The sequence below is a fragment of the Colletotrichum navitas genome (genome assembly GCF_030913465.1).
Source record: "Colletotrichum navitas strain CBS 125086 chromosome Unknown LY79scaffold_5, whole genome shotgun sequence".
Taxonomy (NCBI): domain Eukaryota; kingdom Fungi; phylum Ascomycota; class Sordariomycetes; order Glomerellales; family Glomerellaceae; genus Colletotrichum; species Colletotrichum navitas.
The window spans coordinates 823,570-845,292 of NW_026850551.1; the positions used below are offsets into that span (position 1 = coordinate 823,570).

A 21,723-nucleotide genomic window follows, 5' to 3' on the forward strand; every position below is an offset into this window, starting at 1 on the left:
ACCGTCGCCAGCCGGATTATACATAAAGCACCAGCCGTGCTCATCCTTCTTGAAGCTTCCACATGGAAGCAAAGAGACCCCCCTTCTCGAGCAATGCCTTGGGATGGTCAAACTCGGCAACTCGTCCGTCCTGAAGCGTCACAATCTTATCAAAGTCTGCGACTGTCTTTAGGCGATGGGCAATGACCACGACGGTCCACCTTCGGAACTCGCTTCTGATGAGGTCTTGGACAATTCGCTCCGTTGCTTGGTCGAGACTATTGGCATGTTAGCATGCATTATCGCCCACTAACCAAGCTTCTGAGAAAATTTCACCTGCTGGTCGCTTCGTCGAGCAGGAGAACACGGCTGTCCCTCAGCATGGCCCTCGCAATGCAAAACAACTGCTTCTGTCCCGCGCTGAGCCAGTCCATGTTCAGGTCCGCTTCCAACCCTCCCTTATCCTCAAAGAGGCTCTCGAGCCCCGTCTTCTCCAGCGCGCCCCAGACGGCAGCGTCGTCGCGGGCACCGAATGGGTCGAGATTTCGGCGCACCGTTCCGGGCAGGAAGAGCGGGTCTTGAGGGAGAGCCACGAGGGACTCGCGGAGCTGTTTGACGGGCACGCTCGCGATGTCCACGCCGTCCATCTCGATCGCTCCCGTGGACGGCTCGTGCAGCCGGAGGAGAAGCGCCAGCAGAGTGGACTTGCCGCTGCCTGTGCGGCCGCAGACGGCCACCTTCTCGCCCGGCTTGATCGAGAGGTCGATGCCGCTGAGGACCCGGTGGTCGTCGTAGGCCGCCGAGACGTTGATCATGTCGATCTGCCCCTTTGGCGGCCATTCCCCAAAAGCCCCCAGGGTCTGTTCGTCCTTTTCCTCCGAGGGCGTCTCCCTCTCGAACTCCCTGATCCTAGCCACGGCACCCAGGCTCGTGTCAAGCATCGCCCAGTTGCCCAGGAGCCCCGTCAACAGCTGCCCGAAGCCCGTGACGCTGACGAGCGCCACACCGAGCAGGCCGGAGTCCACAACGTCGCGCAGTGCCACGGCCGTGGCGACGAGCAGAACAGCGAGCCCAGCGACGGTGAGGTTGAGCGCGAGGAGCAACCACTTCTGCAGGCTCCCCATGGCGTAGAAGGCGCGCTGGGAGCGGTCGAGCCGCGCGAGGTTCTCGTCGCCGGCACGGCCGGCCCAGCCGAGGGCGCGGACGGTGACGAGTCCGGAGAAGGAGGCGACAAAGTGCGAGAAGATTGGCGCCTTGGCCTCGAGATCGAGGAGGCGCACCTGACGCGAGGTGCGGAGGTAGACGTGCTGGATCGCCCAGAGGACGGCGGCGAGGACGGGCACGGCGAGGGCAAGGTAAGCCGTTGCGGCGCAGGTGAGGATGATGTCTGCAATGGTCATGGTGAGGGCTAGCGCGTAGGTTAGCATCTGCGCCTAGACCAGTTGTACAGGCCATCCGGGGACAAGAGAGGGGATTCCTTACTGTCGCTTGTTAGGAGGAACGCGATTGGGAGCGGCACGTCGATGAGGTTCATGTCCTGGCTGAATCTGGTGGGGGAATATCAGTTCAAGAGATCCTGAAGCGATGCGAGGACAGGAAGGGAGTACCGGTTGATGATGACGCCCGTATCAGTCTTGACGAAGAAAGACAACGGCGCGCTGGAGTCCCGGGTCAGCCATAACTTGCAATGGAGGGGCGGCGGGGGGGGGGGACAATCCGGCACACACCGTCGCCCAGAAGAATAGAAGAAACTTACGCAAATGCGGCCTTGAGAATGCGTAAGTGAAGCCCCTTGGCCGAGTGAGGGATGATGACGACGAGGAACCAGCTTGGAGAAAACAAACGCCCACCCCGTCAGCACACGCTTCGCATCGAAAGGGGGATCCCCGGTGTGCTTTTTGTTTTACTCACAAAATCTCGGCGGCGACGGCGGCCTCCGTCAGGACGCCCCAGCCCACGTACATGCCCGCCCACAGGGCCAGGTTCTCCTCGCCGCCGGCCTCGTTGGCCGCGACCCAGTACTTGACCCAAACCCCTTGTTGCGAAAAGGAAAGTCAGTTCTATGCTACGCGACTGGGGAGGGATTTCTGGACATACTCTGCATGGTACTGCAAGACGTCTGGAGAAGCACCATGACGAAGAACAGGGCGAACGAGGACACCCCCATGGACTTGATGTAGTACGCGAGGGCGCTCGTGTTAGCGGCACCCCGAGCGTTGGGCGTCTTGGAGGCGTCTGGCGCGGCGGCTGCGGCTGCGGCCGAGGAGGAGACGGGTTTGTCGCCCACTTCGCCGGCGCCGTTCTCCTCCGCCTGCCGCCCTCCTTCTTGCTGCGAGACCTGGAGCGTGCTGACGTACCCCCCGCTCTTGCTCAGCTCTTCGTACGAGCCCCTTTCCGAGACCCTGCCGTCGCTGCCGAGGGCGATGATGGTGTCGGCGAAAGGGAGCAATTGCGCTGCGGTGGTGCTGTCAGTGTTTCGAAGCTCGAGGGGGGGGGGGGGGGGGGATGAGGGGATGGGTATGCACCGTTATGCGTCGCGAACAGGACGGCTTGATTCCGTTCTCGCAGGAGGCCGTCGGCGCCGAACAGCGCGTCGAAGCACCCGGAGGCGGTGTTCGAGTCTAGACCCTTCAGGTTATCGTCCATGATGATGACTTTCTTCCCGCTGTAGACCGCTCTGGCGAGTGCCTGCCTCGGCGTAACCCCCGTGTCAGCAAAGCACAGCATCCGTTATTGTCGATAGTGGGAGGGGGGGGGAGGGGCGCCTTACGATACGTTGCTTCTGTCCGCCGCTGAGGGCGGCGCCCGAGCTCCCGACGAGCGTCTCGTCGCCCCGGGGTAGCAGGCTGAGGTCCTCGTCCAGCTGGCATGCCTGGATGACGCGGCTGTAGAGGACGGGGTCGTATTCGGCGCCGCCAAAGATGTTGTCCTTGATGCTCTGGTTGAGGATCCAGGCGTCCTGGTCGCAGTAGGCCACGCCCGTGTCCGCGTCCGCGTCCGCGCCGGCGGCGGTGGTGAAGTACTCGACGGACCCGGCGAAGCGGTAGGTCTCCCCGACGACGGACTTGAGCAGGGTGGACTTGCCGGACCCGACGGGGCCGATGAGCATCGTGAGGGTCGACGTGGGCACCTCGAGGTCCACGGCGTGCAGGACCGGCGTGGCGCTGTCCCAGCCGAAAGACCCCCCCGCGACTTTGATCAGTAGCCGGGGGTCAGCCGCGGGTGGTTCCGACGCGCCGTCCCCGTGCGGGGCGGGGTCTCGGGGCGTCTGCGGCGTGAACCGGCGGTAGTCGTCCCGCTTCTCCTTGGCCAAGAACTCCTGGATGCGGTCCAGGCACCCGATGACCGACCCTAGGTTGTTCGGCAACGTGACGAGCTCGCCGACGGGGTTGATCAGCATGCCGAGCAGGCTGAGGGAGGTGAAGGCTTGCACCACGTTGAGAGGCTCCCCGCCGGACAGCTTCTGGACGATGGCGAAGGCCGCGAAGGTGATGGGGGGCGTCATGATGGATGGGAATCTTGCTAGGCGACATCAGCCATCAATGAGAGAAGCCGGGATGTTCAAGAACCAAGTCGAAAGGGAAGAGGGGAGACGGTCGGCAAGTGTGACTTACCGACGGTCACGTTGAGAATCTGCATCCTTCTGAACTTCTTGGACTCGTCCAGCTCGAAGTCGCGGAGGCCCTGGATCTGGTCCTGGGCCATGGCGGACAGGCCGCTCATCTTGACGCCCTTCATCGAGCCGACGATCTCGGTGGTGATGCCGACGCGTTTCTGGATCGCCTGCATCCATTTGCGCTGGAGCGGTGGCACCCGCTGGCCGACTCTCAGTCCGAGGAACACACACGCTGGTCACGGATCAGTTTTAGCTCCCTTCCCTTCGTCATCGAACCCCCCCCCCCCCATCCTGGGGGGACGGCGGACTCACAGGCTGCGACGACCACGGGCGCGACGCTGACGCCGCCGAGCTGGCCGCCGAGGATCCAGAACGCGAAGCCCAGATGGAGCAGGCTCGGGACGATGGACAGCGTCCACTGGCCGGCCACGGTGATGCGGTCCACCTCGGTGCTCATCAGGGACACGGCCGCCTGTGCGTTGCCCGTCTCGGCGCGGAGGGAGAGCATGTTCTGGTAGATGATGGCGATGAGGGCGCCCCGCACGCGGGTGATGAGCCGGTTGGTGAGCTGCTCGTACTGCTGCGTGGCTATCTGCGCTGGCCTTGTCAGCTCTGTTGATGGCCGCGTTGGGTCATTTGCAATGCTTTGGTTTTTTCGGTTTTTTTATTTTTTACTTACGGCTAGTCCGACGTAGTTCAGGGCAAAGGCGGCTATGAGCCAGCGGCCGTAGCTGGCGGGTTTATCTTCATGGTTCTGGATGTATGTGAGGGTCGTCTGCACCAGCAACGGCTGCGAGAGGCCGAGGCCGACCATGATGAGGCGGGGAATCTGGATGGCGAGGATCTCGGCCCAGAAAGTTCGCAGGACGGCTATGCCGAGAGCATGGTTTCGACCCTGGTTCACTGGCCGGTGAAGACACTGTTGAGCGCTTTTCGTTTTTTTTTTTGTTTTTTTTTACGCCTGGGAGAGAGACGGGGAATGGGCTGACGAACCTTTCTGCCAGGCCGAGGAAAGCCTCCCCAGCACTTTGTCGCCGGACAGGGGCTCATCGAGCGGCTCGAAATCGTCGACCGTGAGGTCCTTGCGCCATCCCAACGCCAGCAGCGGGTTCACCCACAGCGCGAGGCCCTTACCGAAGATGCCCGCCACCTCCTCCCGGGAGGCCCGGCGCGCGGGGATGGCGACGACGGCGGCCTTGGCGCTCGACTCGGCGAACAGCAGGGCGACCTCGACGAGCAGCCGGATGGCGAACAGCCGCCCCTCGTCGAAGATGGCGACGCCGTCGATCCAGGCGCCGCCGACGCGGGCCGCGTCCAGGACGACGGCGACGAGGAGGAACGTCTGCAGCAGGGCGGACGGGGCGAGCGACCGGCCGTGCTCCAGGGCCGAGACGGAGAGGAGCACGAGGCTGGCGCCGAAGGAGAGGGCCCACGTGGCGATGTTGACGCTCATGTCGGGGTAGCGGTCGCCGCCGACGACGGCGATCCCGATGGAAGAGATCAGGCCGGCGAATTGGTAAGCCACGAGGGCGTGCCAGAGAATCTGTGTATAAAAAAAAAACGCGGCGTGGTGAGCTCGGTTAACGACCTTGGGGGGGGGGGCATTTGTCAGATAACGGGTGCCGCCCTTACCATTTTATGCGTCAAGAGATGCGAACCTTGCGGCGAGGACACGGGTCGGTCAAGTCGTCGAAAGGAGACGATGAGCCCGGAGGCGAGGACGGCGGCGGCCGGCACGACGGAGAGCTGAAACGGCAGGGTGAGGCACAGCAGAACGGACAGGACGGCGCAGCCGATGAGGAAGCGCGCGGGGAGGATGGACCCCTGGGCCACCGCTGCCGCCACCACCGGCTGCTTCCACCGCCGCGCGCACCGGTGCAGGGCCCAGAGGATGGCGACGGAGCAGGGCACGACGGAGAAGGCGATATCCCCGAGGCCGCCGAAGTCGAGCCCGGCGGCAGTCCGAGCGCAGTGCGTCGGGCCGGGAGGTGGGACCTCGGGGCACCACCACCACCACCCGTGGACGCCGACGAGGGCCTGCGTCGCGCCGGTCATGCTGGGTGGGAGGGACGTTTCGGGAGGCCGCGCTGGTGGGCTCTGGGCCGCCATCCGGGAGACCATGGTCGACGGTGTTGGTATGCTCAAAGGCTCTTGGGCTTCAACGGATGTTGTTGTTCATGATGGGGCCGCGATGTGGGTACGGGTTGTCTGTCCAAGTCCATAACGTGCCGCCGCGGCGATCCGTGAGGCCGTTGCTGACGTGGGGGGGGGGGGGGGGGGGTTGGCAGTCCTGCAGCCCACACACCCCTGACGGATCGGGAACAGCCGCCGGTGGCCCCCGTTCATCTCTCGGGCGTGCTGACGACGGAAGACAAGGACTTGCTACGCTGCCTAAACGAGACCCGAGTGCGTGCGCGGCTTGGGTCCCGGGATGTTCGTCAGCGCGAGATTGCAACTGGTCAGCTTTCGAGGATCGCGTAAGGGGTTAGACGGACTATCTCGGCGGTAAAGCCGTGGTGGAAGATAAGGGCTGGTGGCCCCGAACATCCTTTTTTTGGTCCCGAACACTCTTTTTGGCAGAAAGAAGGAAAATGGAAGAGGGCTTGAAGGAGCTTATGATGAGAGTAGTATTCTTCATACAATAGCAACATGCATTCCGGCCTCGATTTGAGCCGCAGCGTCTGCAAATGGAACAATGCCAGGGGCGTCTACTGTGACAAAAAGATGAGGTGACTTCATGAGAGTATTTATGCCCGTGCCGCCGATGTTGGAAAAGCCGTCGCAACGTAAGCGACAGCCGACCTTTGCCACATGTAGTGTATGCGATCCCGAGATTGAGACCGACCGGTGGGATCATTGACTCTAATGGAAGCTAGAAGCACGCCTTGTAGTGCGGAGTCGGATTTAGGGGGAGGCCGTCAAAGGGGTCAGCTTCCCCTTCGCTCAAGGAGTACGCCCGCCTTCTGTGCGACAAACCCCCGATTGTTCCAGCAGCGATCTGGGACGCAACGGCAGTTGATGTGCTCTGAAGAGGGCATCGGCCGACTGCTCGGGGTCCCGGTGATGCTTGGGGGTCTACCTGATACGATATACCCCGAGGCCTGTGCCGCCGTGCGTGGCCAACAAGAGCTCCCGGGTCGCCATAGATCTGACCTTTCCTGGAAGCGAGTGGACTCCTGGAGGATTCCGATCAAGTTCTCTGGCTCACAGCCAATACGGTTCGATTCCGCAAACGACAGAGTTATCCTTGGGGTTCCAACGGCACATGGTTCTATCTTCCTGCGTCGACCGCGGATGCTGCCCATTCGCGCACGTTGTCGGTGCCTTTGCTGGACGAGGCGGCATCTTCATGTATGTTCCGACATCTGGCTCTTTCTATCGCGGCCAGGGCAGAATGCAGGCTGTACCGTACGGCAACGGCGACTGCTTAACCTCCAAGGCGGACGGAATCCACTTCGCTCGCCTTCGTCACTGACGCGCCCGCAGCTGAGGCCAGTTCGAAGATTGCCACGCCATTGTGCTGCTGGACCGCAGATGCGCGGACACTGACGCGCAGCAGCAGCAGCAGCAGCAGCAGCAACGGTAGAAGCCGGTGGAATAGGCCGGGATGGATAAATACTCTCCAAGGCGTCCTCGTATACCAGGCCTAGTTGATAAGTCATGCTCGCAAAAGACAAGTAGTAGCTGATTACTCCAAGAATCTTGGTTTCCGTACTCTTGGATCAAGATGCCAGGACGGTAAAAGTGGAGGGGTGTGGTTTGCGTACATGCCAGATGTCTACAATTCAAGAATAGAATAACAATCGGAATGAATCCTGTTTCTTTGAGCATATGCATGTGATGGTGTGCGAGTGATTAATTAATGTGGCTAATTATAGCTTTCGTACTCCTCGGTCTTATAATAGTAATGACCCCTGCCGAGGAATCTTGCCGTGAGAAGCGGGTTAATATCCTGTCAGGTAAGACTTTCGCAGATATTCGAGGACATGCTGCGTCGTAATAGACATTAGTGTCTCCTCAGAATTTCTCCAAAGTTCAAGGGGGAAATCACAGTGTTAGAATATCCTATGCCCTATCTGACGGAATCAAAGCTCTTTTTCTAGAATATCCTTGGAAACGCGGGAAAACTTGGCTTTTCTGCGACTCTTGCCGCCTCTGACCCCGCAGCATAATAACCTTATCCCTCCAGTAGTTCGTCTCAAAGACTCGGGTTATTCTATGGCCAAGATGGAAGACGACGGGCCGAGAGATTCATACTATTATTATCATGATTATCATCGGAAGAAACAAACTCTGATCCAGCGCCGGACGGATCATCCCACATCGCTGAGCATTGACTATTTCATCGAAAATATAATTTGCGTATAGATGGATGGGTGTGATGAGCCGCAGCGTCTGTTAAGGAGAGTGTAGAATTAGTTGTACTATCTAGAACAATTGAACAAGACGATGCCGAGTAGAAATACCATACGAAGTGGTCTGGTCGTCTGGCAAGCCGCACCTGGCGTTTACAGCTGGTTCTGGCCACACAACGCTATCCCAGCTTCACGACAGTGAGGCGTAAGGTGTTTTTCTCGCAGGCACATCGTCGTACATGCTAGCTGGGTTAACTGGCGCAAAGCAACTGGTGGTGGTTATCGTGAATGAAAGGACTCATCTTCTCTCGCTGCCATAGTCGTCGATTGGTGTTCTGTCCTGTTCTGTTCAACTGGAGGATCATTCCAATTGTCACGACTCAGGAATTCACGGTGTATCATTCCATCCTGTCGAGCAATGTTATGATGTTACGGCATGGCTTTGTCAACATATCACCACTTTGAGCGAAAAGGGTCCCGGATTCATTGGCAAATTGATTGTACACTCCCGCCACTATCTGCGCAAGCACCTGAGCTCTGAGCTTCAAAACAAGCTTGCTCGAACTCATTGCCACCAAGCGCACCTATATACCTCGCACGGCCATTCTCATCCGGCGCGATTGCCGCACAAACCTGCATCTTGGTGTGAGCATGGGATTCCGAGAAAGAAAAAAGAAAAAAAGCAATCCGACATATGGAAGCGAGGGGCTTGCTTACATGCCCATACAGCACTGTGATGTTGACCTTTGCCGGATCCCCTTCAAATATTGGTTTTTGTGTCCGGTAGATGTCGCATGCCTTTGCTGTGAGGCACTTGTTCGAGACGTTGTTCAGTTTACAGTAGCACTTCCCGTGCACATTCGCAGACGCCCTGTTCCTGTTAGACGCGAAACTTCATCGACGGATAGGTGGACGTTATGCCTACACCGGAAAGAAAAGCAGTGCCCACGAAAGGCAGAGACACAGAAAGTTGAGCATCATCTGATCGACGATGGGACCAAATGTGACGTTGGAAGAGATGCTTGAAGGACGAGAGTGAAGAAGCTCCGGGGCGTCAAGTTGGAAGCTTGGACTCCTGGAGAAAGGGGACTCCTTTTGTCCTTTACGTCTGCATGTTCGAACCCTGCCCGGGCCTTAGCCGAGTTTAATTGCACTTGGAATGGGGTTAAACGCGGGGTTCAGGAATGGGGGATCCCTTGACGTGGGATAGTGATCACGTTGACAAAACGCAAAGCACGCAACTGCAGGGGTGATGGCTGCTGCGCCTTGAAAATTTCTCTGGAGATTCCCCATGCCATCCAATATTAATATCCACCCTGGCCTTATGATACTACCAGAATGGATGACCGCGGGGTGCAGCGGATACTTCCGTCCAAGTTGGCCAGCTCTCATTCGAGAGAGAACCGAGGGGAAGGGTGGCTGGACCAGGCCGCCGGCAAAGCTGGAACCGCGCGAGTCAACGCGGCTGCTTCTCGTTCGTCTGGAGCGGTCAGAAACTGGGGATCGTTAATTAGTGGCTGTCATTGTCATTAAGAGAGTTACGAATATGTTGGGACAAATTACAGCTGCCGAGTCACAAGACCCGGCACGACCACCCAACCTGTTTGTTTAGAGGCCCGAGGGTCTGGCCTACTCCGCAGTTTGTCTCGATGTGTAAACGTTTTGGCCCCTCACGTTCGCTTCGTCAATACCAAGCATCATCAGCCAACGTGGCAGCGCTGTTGCGCACGGCTAGTCTTGGAAGACTTTACGTAACAGCCTGCCATAAATCTCTCAGGGAAGTGAGAAAGACTGGACATGGGGACATGGTTCCCCGGTGACGTGGGCACGTGGAGTGGTTGACAGCATGCCAGGGAGTTGATCAAGCAAACGAATGGAAATAGATACCGTAGGAAAGCCCAAGGTCTATTGACCCGCTCTAGGTAGGCAAGTCGGCTGGGCTTGCCAGAGGCTGCGCGATTATACAGAGCAACTGAGTCGACGTAGGGTCAGTGGCTATTGTTTCAATCTGCCTTCCGTCTTTCCCTATGGAACCTTGGCGAGGACTCTTTTGTGCCCCGTAGCTATAAGTTGACCAGAACCGGCCGGCGCCACTGCCGGCGCCACTGCCGGCGCCATTGCCGACGCCATTGCCGGCGTCACCCCCCTCCCCGGGGTTCCGACATGATTTTTGACATACGGATACACTTCAAGTATGTCTTGATCCGTTATACAAGAGTGCACACATAGCTTGTGGATGCCGCTTGATAAGGATGTGCGAAATACCAACGAAAAATGCGTAGACTGAGTAATATCAAGACTTTTTGTTTTGTTTGTGTGTGCATATGTCTGCATGGCGCTGAAATCGACTAACTACCCAGATGACAATCCCTTACTCTTCTCCATCAATCTTGCATCATTTTTGCTATTCTGCTGGCTCATAGATTGGAGACGACATATTACCCTGCACATTGTTAGGACACAGCTTGAATAACATACGAAGAAGCCCCTACCAGTAGGCGCCCGCCTTCTGAGGCTAAGCAGGAATATCCCGATTGCAGAACTCCATTTTCTGGGACATGATCAGGAAGTCTTTGAACAGGTACGCTCCCCATCCCTCCCAGCCAGTCACAACTTTGTCATTGGGTAAAGGATCGCAGCTCGAGGGGTCGATGCCGATGCGGAACTGGAATGGCTGGGTGTTACTGCCGAAAGTGAGGTTTGTGACGGCTTGGATGTTGCCGTTTGCATCTTTCGAGTTTTCGACGGTGCAGTTTGTGCCTGGTGGAAATGTGCCGCTGAGTCCGCATCTCACGACTCCCGCGGGTTCGTCCCATTTGAGATCAAGCCAGCTATCAGCCCACATGACGCCCCAGCAACAGCTTTCAGCTACCGCAGAGGCGATGAAGGCCGAACATGTGAAAATACGAATGAAAAGTGCCGATCGCATGGTGTGATGGTTGAACCGGGCAACAAACTCTTCGGAAGGTCCAGTGGTGATGTTTGGTGTGGTAAGGAGTGATCATTCGTATAATATGCTGCAGTTTGCAACATACATACGTACCGGCTGGATTGGTATTTGCACGAAGCAAGGACTGGACGAGCCGCTCCGAGGAGATGAGACCTCCACGAGGGCTAAGAGAGTGAGCTTAACTTAGAACCCTTCTGATAAAGCAAAACCAGGGTCATAAGAGAACGTAAAAGAAACAGGAATCGACCCAATCGGACGGCGCCTACCATGGTCACGCGAGGCCTCTAATGTCATTTCCAGGCTCATTTGGTATATAACTTGCCCTAAGCACACTGTCATTCCCAACTTTGGAAATCCTTTGCCGATCCCCACCCGCCGCCCCCAGCACTGATTCATGCTTTCTGTCAACTTAGACGCTGAACAAGGATCAAACTTGCAGAACGACGTTGCGTCAAGACCTTGTCCCTGAAAACTGGGTCACGACGGCCGTAGTCTGCGGAGACCCCGGTGCCCCCCACAATGGTGGCCTTGCCTACAGACTCGTGTCATGCGAACATCCTCCTCGTTGGGACCATTGGCAACTGGCAAGATGTGGCTCGCGCGATTCCCCATACGTAGCTATATTCTAGATTCTTTCTGCTTTCGCCGCCGATGATTTGCAAGCTAGTTGTCCGGAATGTCTTTCGCGCGTTTGGTATGCAGCTAATATCGTTTGTGCGGTCACGATGCTCCTCCTGAGCCTTGTCACACTTTTTGCTTCGGCGGTCGGAGCGTCGCCAGTGGTCTTAGAATCCCGTCGAGCGGGCGAGGCTTTGGAGGCACGAAACGCAAACACCACCTACGAACAATGCTCTCCGTTCTCTCAGGATGGGTACGGCAGCGCCCTCCATCTCTCTCGAACGACGGCCTGCTAACTCGATGTGCGACCAACAGGATCCAGCCGGGCTGCTGGGAGACTCTCGAGATGAACAAGCATCTCAACGTACGTACGGACTTATCTCATCCTCTAAAGCACCTCTCCGTAACAAACCGGTTTAGGATTGGTGGTCCGCAAATTCCGCGAGGTGCAATTCGAAAAATAAGGGCTTCGCCCGATGCTATCTGGATACGGCGGTATGCAACTTCCCAGCAGTACTACCAGTTTCTCTAACTAACCTACCTGGACACAGGGGCTAATCACATGGAATTGCGACTTCGTTTCTCTCAACGGGTGCACTCCGCCCCCCAGCGGACGTGCGGATGAGTACGCTTCTTATCAAGAATTCTACGTAAGCAGGACTCGCGGATCACTTGTCCTCAGTAGCTACTAACCACTTATTTTTCTAAAGGTTATTTGGAATATTTACGGTTAGGCAATTCTAATATGCCCCGTTTTTTGGGCACGTCGCTGATCTTTCTGGCGCTCAAGCCATCAACCTCTTTTTCACCAACTACCACCAAGCTCTTCTACAGGGCCAGGCATCAGCCATGTATGTAACTCCTTAAGTGTTCTACACATCATCTAATGTATCTAAACAGCGGAGCGGTTGCCGAAATTGTCAAAGTTGTCGCACCGCCGACGAAGGAGAACCCGAAAACTCCACTCTTTGCTCCCATCTTTGGTTCTACGCTAGCCCAGTTTGCGGTGAGTACGGACCGGAGCATACAGAACTCGATGGTTGAGACTCTGACGCACGTGGGCATGACAGGCTTTAGGTCCTCTTCTCGGTAGCTCTATCGGAGCAAGCATAATGTTTGCGTCTCTGACGGGCACTCTTGGCAACACGGCTGGTGTTTACAATGCCTTGTTTCCAGTCACCATGGTGTACCAAGTCTCTTGGGAGCAACTTTCTGCTGCCTTGTCAGACAACGTTAATGAATACCAGAAGCGAGTTGGCGAGGCATTGACAAAGATACAAACAGACTTCACCTTATTCTACGAGCTCACTTCAAACGGCGCGTTTAGCCAGGTGAGTGGATAATGATTAAAGTCCACGGCATTGATTCAACGCGATGATACTAACGACTGGTTGCCAGCAACTCAGCAACAACCTCCCAAAGAACACGGACTTCATGTACCATAACCTTTTGAAGTGGACCCTCAACCAAGCGCTTGCACAAGACGATTACTTCGCCGTGAAGAAGTTGGTTCGAGCCGCCTCTAAACCCATTGTCACTAGCTAACAAGACTGCAGCCCCGGCGTTGACCCGCGGAAGATTCCCATCGATCAATATGACTGTTCCAAACTTGACGAATACGGCACTTGTGGGCCGGTTTGGTACGACGGAAAAGACTCGTATGGGCTTGCCAGAGCCAACGGTATGATATGTACCGTGCATCCAGGCCATTGATAATTAGGCTGACCGTATGACAAAGACATCGGCATGGATCGTATGAAAGACATTCTTGACGTGGCCTTCAAGAAGAACTGGACTACCCCGAGTGAACTCTACATTGACGCGCAGTCATGCCAAGGGAAAAATGGCTCCGAAGCTTTTGACGTAAACAACCTTTCTCTGAGCTGCGTTGTAAGTGTTGTTGTCGACTCTGTGGCTCACCAGCTTCGCGGAAACCGCGCAACTAACACGGCATACACATAGTCTAATCTACCGGTTTGCGAGTTTGACTTCGATTACAACCCGTATGAGATGATGTGGCTGCACCGCAGTCCACCACAGTTCAAGAATTGCCCGAGCCAAAAAGGATGGGGTACTCCCCCATACTGGGGCATCTATGCGGGTGTTCCCCTCCCGTATCTAGGCCCGTTCTTGGTACGCTCTATCATTCTTGTCTCCTCTGCTTGAGGAATACGAGAACAATCCTCGCCTAAAGAAGTTCGATGTACTAACAGAACAATCGACAGTTGTCTGGCGTGGTGTATGACGAGAGAAGTGGTTGAGAAAAACCGCTCTCGACATTAACTTCTATGTAATGACTGCCCCGCGAGGGGCCTTTGATGTCCTCTTACGTTAGTTATGATCAACATGAATGTCAAAACACTCAAAATAGGCATGGAATATGGAGGTCCAAGGTAGCATACACTTTGCTCCAGACTAGAGGACTAACTGAATGTATAATGTATTGAACGGGTCGAGGATGACACATACCACGCTGGCTTCGGAAGCATGTGTATTACTTTACCCGAATGCTAATTTAATACCGGCTACACACACCCAACAGAGGTCTGCTCTTCTATCCGTGGCTGAGCCGATACCCTCCGTTGGTAGTCAAAATGAGTTGAAAAGATCTGAACTGTCAGTCCGAGGACTGCATTTTAATCTGGATGTGTGTGACGTTTCGAATGAATGGTTCCGATGAATTGCAAAAGCTACCAGGGTTCTGCTTTCGTTATCTTGAAACGTGACCTGACTGATCAGAATAACGATGGGCTGCTGCGGGACAATCACGAACCTTTCAACATAGCAGATCCAATACTGCAAGACACGAAACAGAAAAGAGAGGTGAAACATTGAGTGTCTTTGTATGGATTACCTCGTACCGTTCGTTCGGGCTGGAATGTAGTCTTCCTCGAACTGTAACTTTCTATACCAGACCATGGTCTAATAATTTGTCATCGAAAGTGTAATTGATTTGACCATCAATCTTGAGACTTTGAGGCTTTGGAACGATGTGTAAGATGCAGCGGCCACTAGCTGGTCGACGTTTACCAGAGTGGCGGAGATATTTATAACGGGAAAATAACGCATCGTCCTGGTGCAGGCCGTTGATGTTTGACTATTAGACATTAGTCATTTAACCTTGAGAATACCATTTGGCAAACTAAAGCGCTATCCTTCGAGAAGGGATAGTAAGGCATGGTCAATGAGGCGTGAAATAACTGACTGTCAGCGTCACCAAGTGAGTCCATTCCGCTAACTTCGGAGCTCGGGAGTCTGGAGACTTCACCCTTGCCAGCAGGTGTCTAGGTACTACTCGGTCGGGAAGGCCACCTATACGCAATACACTGAAAATAAACCAAAGTACCACTATTTAATTAATATTTGAGAAGAATATCCGAAAGTCAAAATAGGTACATATTTACTTTCCGAAGAAGAGAACAAAAAAAAAGGTCAAAGTAAAAGATAGTAAGCTGACAATATGCCTGATAGCATTTCATATAAGAATCAATGGTTACATTACTTACGCTATAAAAAGTACTTTGACACATTACGAGCGCGATCTTTGCTGATCCAAAGCCAAGGCTGACAGCGAGGGTAACTATCAGAAGGCTACTCGAAAGCGATATCCGGCTGCTGTTATTTCCCAGTCCTGATATGTAGATTACGAGGATTGAACAGAGTAGTATCAAACGTCGATTGGCGAAGTGATGACCTACATCCATCAGGTTGTAGGGTCTGGCTCGATGACCGCTTCGGACTACTGTTACATGTACGCGTTTCCATCGCCCGCGAAAAGAAAAGGTAAAGCCGAAAGCTTGCTGGTCATCAAAGAATTACCGGAGGAAAGCTGAAACAGAGTTAGGCCGCGCTGTTGTGTTCACTTTTACCCTCATCGAGACCAAATGTACCCAACCGTACTCTGTGGCTCATTGTTCCTGACCAGCCTGGGATCACTTGAACAGCAAAACGCAAAAACAAACCAACTGTTGGCCCGGCTCTCCTGCTAACCCCTTGAAACAACCGTCGGACTACGAGGTCTCAACCTTGAAGAAAGCCATTGAGTTTCTCGGCTTCTTGATAAGCTTATTGCCAAGTCTTCTACTGTGCCGGAAACCTACCTAGGTCAACTTTCATACCAGGTAAAGTTATTCGACCCTGGGCATGGCTATGAATCATTGTACCCATGGCGCTTACTTGAGAGACCGCCTGGACCTATTTGACGTGAACCTTGTGTTTCCGGATGAGATATCGGCATATTCCTCATTGGAGGAAGACATTTGCTTCCACATAGTCGGCAAGTACATGGGACACGGAGCTTGCCATGATCTGAGATCAACCCGAAAACTCTTCACGGCTGCTCACTGAGGCTATGCTGGGCCATTCCCACCAAACTTCACCCCGCATTCTGCCTATAAGCCAACTGAGATTGGCAGAAAGGAACAAAACGCCGCAATCTCCTGACGGATAACGTTTAGATCTCAAACTGCCCTCATCAAAACGATTGTCAAACCAAGGTTTTCAGCTGCCGATCACGCTTCCGGGGAGATTCCTGTTCGTTTTCGCTCGGTAACGATGGCTGCCGGCCTCCCCCTGTGCTAGCTAGGCTTGTTGGCAGGACTCGCCAGGCCATCTCTTTGCGCGACTCTTCCTGACGCACTGAAGTCGGCGTCCGAACTGTCAATTGGAACTGTTCAATCCGATGTGCCAATACCACGTTCTGAGACAGCTTGTGTGACAGGGGACCTCTGTGCGCCGAGGCCATGTTTTCTGACGAGGCGGAAACTGTAAGACGGGAATCACCTCCCCTTCTCACATTTGCACCAGTCTCTCGATGCTGTTGCGGGGCTGGAGTTTTACTCGCAGGTTCGGGGGACCTTTTGAAATTCTTCGCAGTTTTGGGTTGGCCTAGGCCACATGCATATCGCTGATCATATAGCTGATCATATTCGAGTACCGGTAGATTGAATGTTGGCGTGCATGCACCATGGAACAGCGGCATGGAAGTGAACCTTGAGACGTAAAGAGTAACTTTGCTGATCTTGGGCGCCAATAGGCGAGTCCCATGAAAATCGCGGCTGATTTCCTATTTAGGCTGAGAATCGATCGAGTGGCGGTGCTGAAGCTACGAGGCATATCGTCTGGTGTTCCTGCACACCTCACAGCGACATCATAGACCAGCAGGTGGGGTTTCCAGCTGCTCCGTTTTCGAGAACTCATCATAGAATGGGTTGATACTAACATTTAATGGGGGCCGAGTCGGAAAATTACTTGCTCCAACCTGGTCCTGGTCCACCTTGGCTTAGAATTGAGGGTTGCAGGTCGTGTACCAGGAGTATCTGGATGGGGTTCGTGAAGCAGTTGCAATCAACTTACAAGGAGAAGCCGAATTCCCTCCATCTTTCTACTCGGGACGAGGCCTCTGCCACATTCTGCTCGGCAGTAACACGGCTCACATGAGGCTTACACCGAGGTCAACATTCAGACAGAAGGATGGAGAGTGTACAATGAATCAAAATGAATTATCGACACTGGAAAGTCGAAGTTGGTCTATGCATGAAACACCAAAACGCCCCGTCCCGGGATATCTTCCAAGTCTTCTACAATTACGCTTGCCCACATGCCACCGTTCCACCCCGTCAGGTCCATCTCACCTCAGTTGACTTGAATCAACCCAGGGCCTGCCAACGTTGATTTCGCAACGTCACCAGCGCTGGCGTAGTTACTCTCATAAGTAAGAGCCGCAATCGACAGGCCGAACATGCTGTTCTGCTCAAAGGGGAAATCGGCATTGAACGTGATTTTAGACCCTTCCCACTGCGCGTTTTGAATGGGAACGCTGAGTGGCACGTTGAGTCCGCTCAGATATGTGACGAAAAGGGGTGCGTTGTCCTTTCCCAGGAATCTGCCGGCCGTGATGAGCTGCCTCAGGTCGACCGAAAAGCCGAGTCTCTGGTTCATGGCCCGGACCTCCCCAGCATCCTCCATCTGCTTGACCACCAACGGGGCGAAGATGGGAATGTCGATGTCTGTCAGCTTGAACGGACACGAGTCCTTGACGACAAAGGCTTGCAGCGCGGAGTAGGCGAATGGAGCGATCGAAGTCGTGAGGAACGGCTGTGACGACGGTGGGCGTGACAAATAGCTGCGGTAGAAGCCGTTCTGCTCGCCTTCCTGGCCGATGACTGCGCTCACGGCCCGGACGGGACCAGCGTCCCCGTTCTTTGCTAGCAGCTGGTTGGCATCCTGAAGGGTGCCCAGGACGACGGATGTGAAGGTTTCGGCAAGCGCGACGGCGTCCTTCAAGCTGTCCGTCGGGAACTGGTACTGGCAGGGCGGGGGCGAGAAGGCCTTGAAGTGATCGAGGACGCCTTTGGCGTCGAGCGCATGGAGCTTTTCTTGCTACGGCAGCAGTCAGCATCGATGCGGACACCCAATAAGATGTGCAGTAAAGATCACTCACAGCAACCACGACTTTGAGCGCTTCTACCAGCTTTTCCTTGTTCGGAGCGTTCCAACCATTTCCTCCATTAGTGACGTTTTCAAGCATGGAGGAGAAAAAGGCGACCTCAAATTGCTCGTTGAACTGAATGAGTTGAAACGCTGTCAAACTGCTCTGCTCCAGCTTTGCCGGCGGCGCCGAGTTTGGTAGAGAACCACGGGCGACTAACTGGACCTTCCTGATATCCTCCGGGCTGGTTGGGAGAAGGGCGGAATAGGCTCGACGCTCGAGTGGTGCCGCTGCCGAAAGGCCTGCAAGCAGCGCCACGGCGGCCGTCAAAGTATCTGTGAGTTGCATGTCTCCTCCTGTGAATGGGCGAGCGTTGTGATGTGATATACGGTGCCGAATAATCTAGTTCAATTTACACAACCGAAGTGAAGTAGGTACAAGGAAAAGATGCAACTTGGGGAGCTCGACGTGGCACAGCAATATCTAGAGGAAACATAGTACGGAGGGGTGGCCGGGACGGAGTATTATACTCTCGAAGCGTGGTTTCGATACGCCCTCTTGAAACCGGTTTCTCCTTTGGCGCACGTGGACTCACGACTTTCTCGGGGGAAGGGGGCGGAGGGTGGGAAAAAAACGCATACGCTTAAACATACACACACCAACACACACACACACACACATACACACACACATACACACTAACTGCATAGAGGCACAATGACAACAGGACACAGGCACATCAGATTATGTGCACCCAAGCGTCCTACGGAATGGTCCTGGGCCGACAGAGCTGCCCACAGGTAGGGCTGGTTTCGGAAGAAAAGGGCACCACTTGCTCAAACTGCCACGTTGCAGGGGTTGGGCTAGATGACGATCTCTGGAACGGACAGAATGGTGCTCCGGGTTCCCCGGACCATCTACCAGGACGTTGAAGCAACGGCAGGGAGACAGACACCAGGGCCTACAAGAGCGCCAAAACGTTTTGTCAGGTCAAGAATGCAACCAAGATCCGTCTGTCTGCCAGCCATTCGGGCCGTCGGCATGCGTCGTTGGGTTCCGTCCAACTGAACCTGACACATGCTCAAGCTTATTTCCAGGCGCTGTCTTTAACGGCTAACCCCCCTGGAGATGTATGTGTATGTCTCCAAGAGCCAAACGTGTTGTCTCGAAGGGAATGTTTCTTTCTCCTTTTCAGGCCCGAATCAAGAAACATTTCAACGTCGCGAGCATCCTTGCAAGTTTCCAGTTTCCCGTATAGAGTCGACCCGCTTCTCCGCATAGAATCCACACTAGGCCCAGCTTGTGCCTCTCCTCTGCAACTTGAAGCTTAGATCACGTTCAAAGTCGGCGATCCGGACTGGTTTCCGCCCACTATTAGCACCGGCAGAAGCACCAGCCATTGCCGGTATGGACGATATCGGGGTCTGCCTATGCGCTGCCGCGCCATCGTCCTGAGTCTGGAGAGCAGAGGCAGAGCCAGCAGCCACCGTATCGGGAACAATGCGTCCACTCGAAGCAGCGATGCTCTCCCCGATCCTCCCATCGGTGCGATTCCTGCAGTCGCCTCCGGCTATACGGCCTTTGTGTTCCTGCAGGAAAGATCTTTGCGCTGCCGCTTGGTCCCTCTTCTCCACACCATGCACGACGCCCGTCCGCGACCGCCTCATCACCCTGTTGCCGGACGCGGCACAGCCCTTCTCGCCCCCAAAGTCGAGCTGCGCGTGCGCCCAGACAAGCGACTCGTTGTAGTGCTCCCGCGCGTAGGTGTGGAAAGACTCGCAGAAGGCTACAAGCGGCCGGTTCTCCTCGTTCCTGAACACCAGGAACCCGCGCGCCGCATGCAGCATCTCCTCGAGGCTGCGGTGAGCCACGTGTGATGTTTCCGACGCCGGCATTGTTGGCCTTCTCCTCCTCGTTGATACCGTCGGCGTTGACGTGGTTCTCTTGGCATGGGCCCGGGCGGGCGTCTTGGTAGACCGACGTACGATGACTTGGAGATGCTCGTACTCAATGCCTAGAGCATAGTCATAATGCGCGACGGCGGCAATCACCTTCAGGCCGAGGTCTCGCTGGGACGGCGGCTGCTCCTCGATGCGCCCGATGCCGACGTCGAAGAAGTCTACAATGTTGGCCGGCAGCACATCAGACCTGGCGAAGAGGGCACCCATTGATTGAGTTTGGTGCACGTTGTCGAGTCGGAGACGGGCGAGACTGATGTTCCCCTCTGCCTGGCTCCTGACTCGATCCCGCAACCTGTCGAGGGCCTCTTGGTTTCGGGGGTCGAGAAGCCGTCTGCCAAGCGCGGATGGCGGGGGTTTGTCGGGGTTTTCACTGCCCAAACCCAATTCTCCGTGCTCCATCTCCAAATCCCAGTCGATGAAGCGTGCAACAGGCTGCGTAGCTGAATCGACCTCGAGCTCGACGTGATCGAAAGGTTGGACGAAGTCTGCGGCGTCTCCGCTTCGTATTCGGCTTGCATGTTAGTCTTTGTTGACTCGAGCCCCGACTGATAGGTAATACTAGACACGAGGCGCACAAAATAAATTTTGATTTACAACGGATAATCGCGAGAATTGAAGCGTGTAAAAGAGAGAGAGACTGGTTGGCTTTGCCGCTTACATACCAGTTGATGCAGGTCCCGCCCGCGTCTCTGCAGCGCTGGCAGAGGATGTGAGCCGGCTTTGCTTTCTTCTTGCAGCTCTCGCATCTCCAGTACACCGAGAGATACATGGCGACCTCCTCGTCGTCGCACGAGTCACAGTACTGCCAAGTCGGCATCGTCTTGAGGCACGAGACGCGAGAGGTGATGAGGACCTTGAGCTGCGACCCCCTCGCCAAGAGGGCCAACTCGTTCTCGAGGAACAAGTCGACTGCCGGACTGCACCTGTCAAAGTCGTCAATGACAAGGAATGCACGATCGAGCATGCTCAGACGCGACAGCAGCGCGTCTCGAATGAGTTGGATCCGGAACATGTCGCGATGGCCGTGCTTCCTAGCGTCGAGGTAAAGTCGATACTTTGCGACATGCGCTTCGTCCTCGTCTTCCTCGGCACCCCGGATGCACAGCTGGTGGAACACACTCGTCAGGACGTCTTCCACGAATGCGGTACCGGCCGCGACCACGTGCTCCCGCACGAATACCGCGGCCACGGCGTCCTTGTTCCCGGTGTATTGGCTTCTCAGCCATTCGGCTACCATCGCGGACAAGGTCGTCTGAAATATCTCGAATCAGTGCATGACTCTCACCGGCATGATGCATCGCCAACCAGTGTCTTGGCATCCGAAACCCCATGGGACGATCTTGAGGGCCTACGTATGACTAGCATACAAACACCTGCAACACCATGCAAACATGGTGGACGAAGGGGAAAACAGTTGCGTAATTACCTTCCCTGACCCTGGTCCCCCAACACAGCGCAGCGTCCATGTGTAGTCGTTCCGCTGCCAGCTCCGGAAGATGTCGTTCGCAAGCACCCAGTCCCATAATGGGTGCCAAATGTCCGCTCCTGGCTCGTGCTGTTCGCTCAGTGCCGAGTGCATGTCAGAACGCTTCTTGAATAACTCTCTCAGGGGTACGCGTGCTCCCTCTCCCTTGGCATCGTCCATGTTTTGAGGTGCTCGGGAGAACAGAAAGGCTAGCCGAGATGACGCAGCGGCTGCTGTACCTTGGCCCTGACGCAACGCAGAGGCTCAAGTCTCAACCCAGACGGCGCGCTTCCGGGCTCAGGATTATCGAACAAACGGTTGATGATGACCTCAGGTTGGCATGAGCCGC

The 21,723-nt window shown here is 55.3% G+C and overlaps 5 protein-coding genes across 5 annotated transcripts; 1 reads left to right on the top strand and 4 right to left on the bottom strand.

The window, feature by feature from the left end:
* Positions 1-40: 40 nt before the first annotated feature.
* On the bottom strand, positions 41-5,650 carry LY79DRAFT_506244 (ABC transporter; the record flags this gene model as incomplete). Its single annotated transcript, XM_060553703.1, has 14 exons — positions 41-257; positions 316-1,387; positions 1,462-1,526; positions 1,587-1,637; positions 1,736-1,807; positions 1,891-2,014; positions 2,077-2,433; positions 2,505-2,667; positions 2,750-3,497; positions 3,590-3,827; positions 3,908-4,187; positions 4,275-4,498; positions 4,589-5,138; positions 5,228-5,650. 14 exons carry the CDS (start codon positions 5,648-5,650, stop codon positions 41-43), a joined length of 4,584 nt encoding a protein of 1,527 aa, XP_060419143.1.
* A 4,721-nt stretch (positions 5,651-10,371) lies between these two features.
* LY79DRAFT_539187 (uncharacterized protein) lies at positions 10,372-11,148 on the bottom strand. The gene has a single exon (XM_060556794.1). It carries the CDS (start codon positions 10,877-10,879, stop codon positions 10,466-10,468), a length of 414 nt encoding a protein of 137 aa, XP_060419144.1. The 5' UTR covers positions 10,880-11,148; the 3' UTR covers positions 10,372-10,465.
* A 477-nt stretch (positions 11,149-11,625) lies between these two features.
* Positions 11,626-13,779, top strand: LY79DRAFT_586991 (uncharacterized protein; the record flags this gene model as incomplete). The annotated part of the gene is made up of 13 exons (XM_060560710.1): positions 11,626-11,771; positions 11,834-11,882; positions 11,939-12,013; positions 12,070-12,168; positions 12,229-12,247; positions 12,309-12,369; positions 12,419-12,524; positions 12,589-12,849; positions 12,917-13,023; positions 13,075-13,199; positions 13,257-13,408; positions 13,481-13,651; positions 13,744-13,779. The coding sequence occupies 13 exons, from the start codon at positions 11,626-11,628 to the stop codon at positions 13,777-13,779; spliced, it is 1,407 nt and encodes a 468-aa protein (XP_060419145.1).
* Positions 13,780-17,152: 3,373 nt separating this feature from the next.
* LY79DRAFT_506164 (late sexual development protein) lies at positions 17,153-18,296 on the bottom strand (the record flags this gene model as incomplete). The annotated part of the gene is made up of 2 exons (XM_060553693.1): positions 17,153-17,899; positions 17,961-18,296. The coding sequence occupies 2 exons, from the start codon at positions 18,294-18,296 to the stop codon at positions 17,153-17,155; spliced, it is 1,083 nt and encodes a 360-aa protein (XP_060419146.1).
* A 941-nt stretch (positions 18,297-19,237) lies between these two features.
* LY79DRAFT_586993 (uncharacterized protein) lies at positions 19,238-21,554 on the bottom strand (the record flags this gene model as incomplete). Its single annotated transcript, XM_060560711.1, has 3 exons — positions 19,238-20,408; positions 20,572-21,161; positions 21,336-21,554. 3 exons carry the CDS (start codon positions 21,552-21,554, stop codon positions 19,238-19,240), a joined length of 1,980 nt encoding a protein of 659 aa, XP_060419147.1.
* Between the last annotated feature and the right edge of the window lie 169 nt (positions 21,555-21,723).

Excerpts from the sequence above, each read along its gene's own strand:
- LY79DRAFT_539187 (XM_060556794.1), bottom strand. The coding sequence starts at position 10,879 with ATGCGATCGGCACTTTTCATTCGTATTTTCACATGTTCGGCCTTCATC.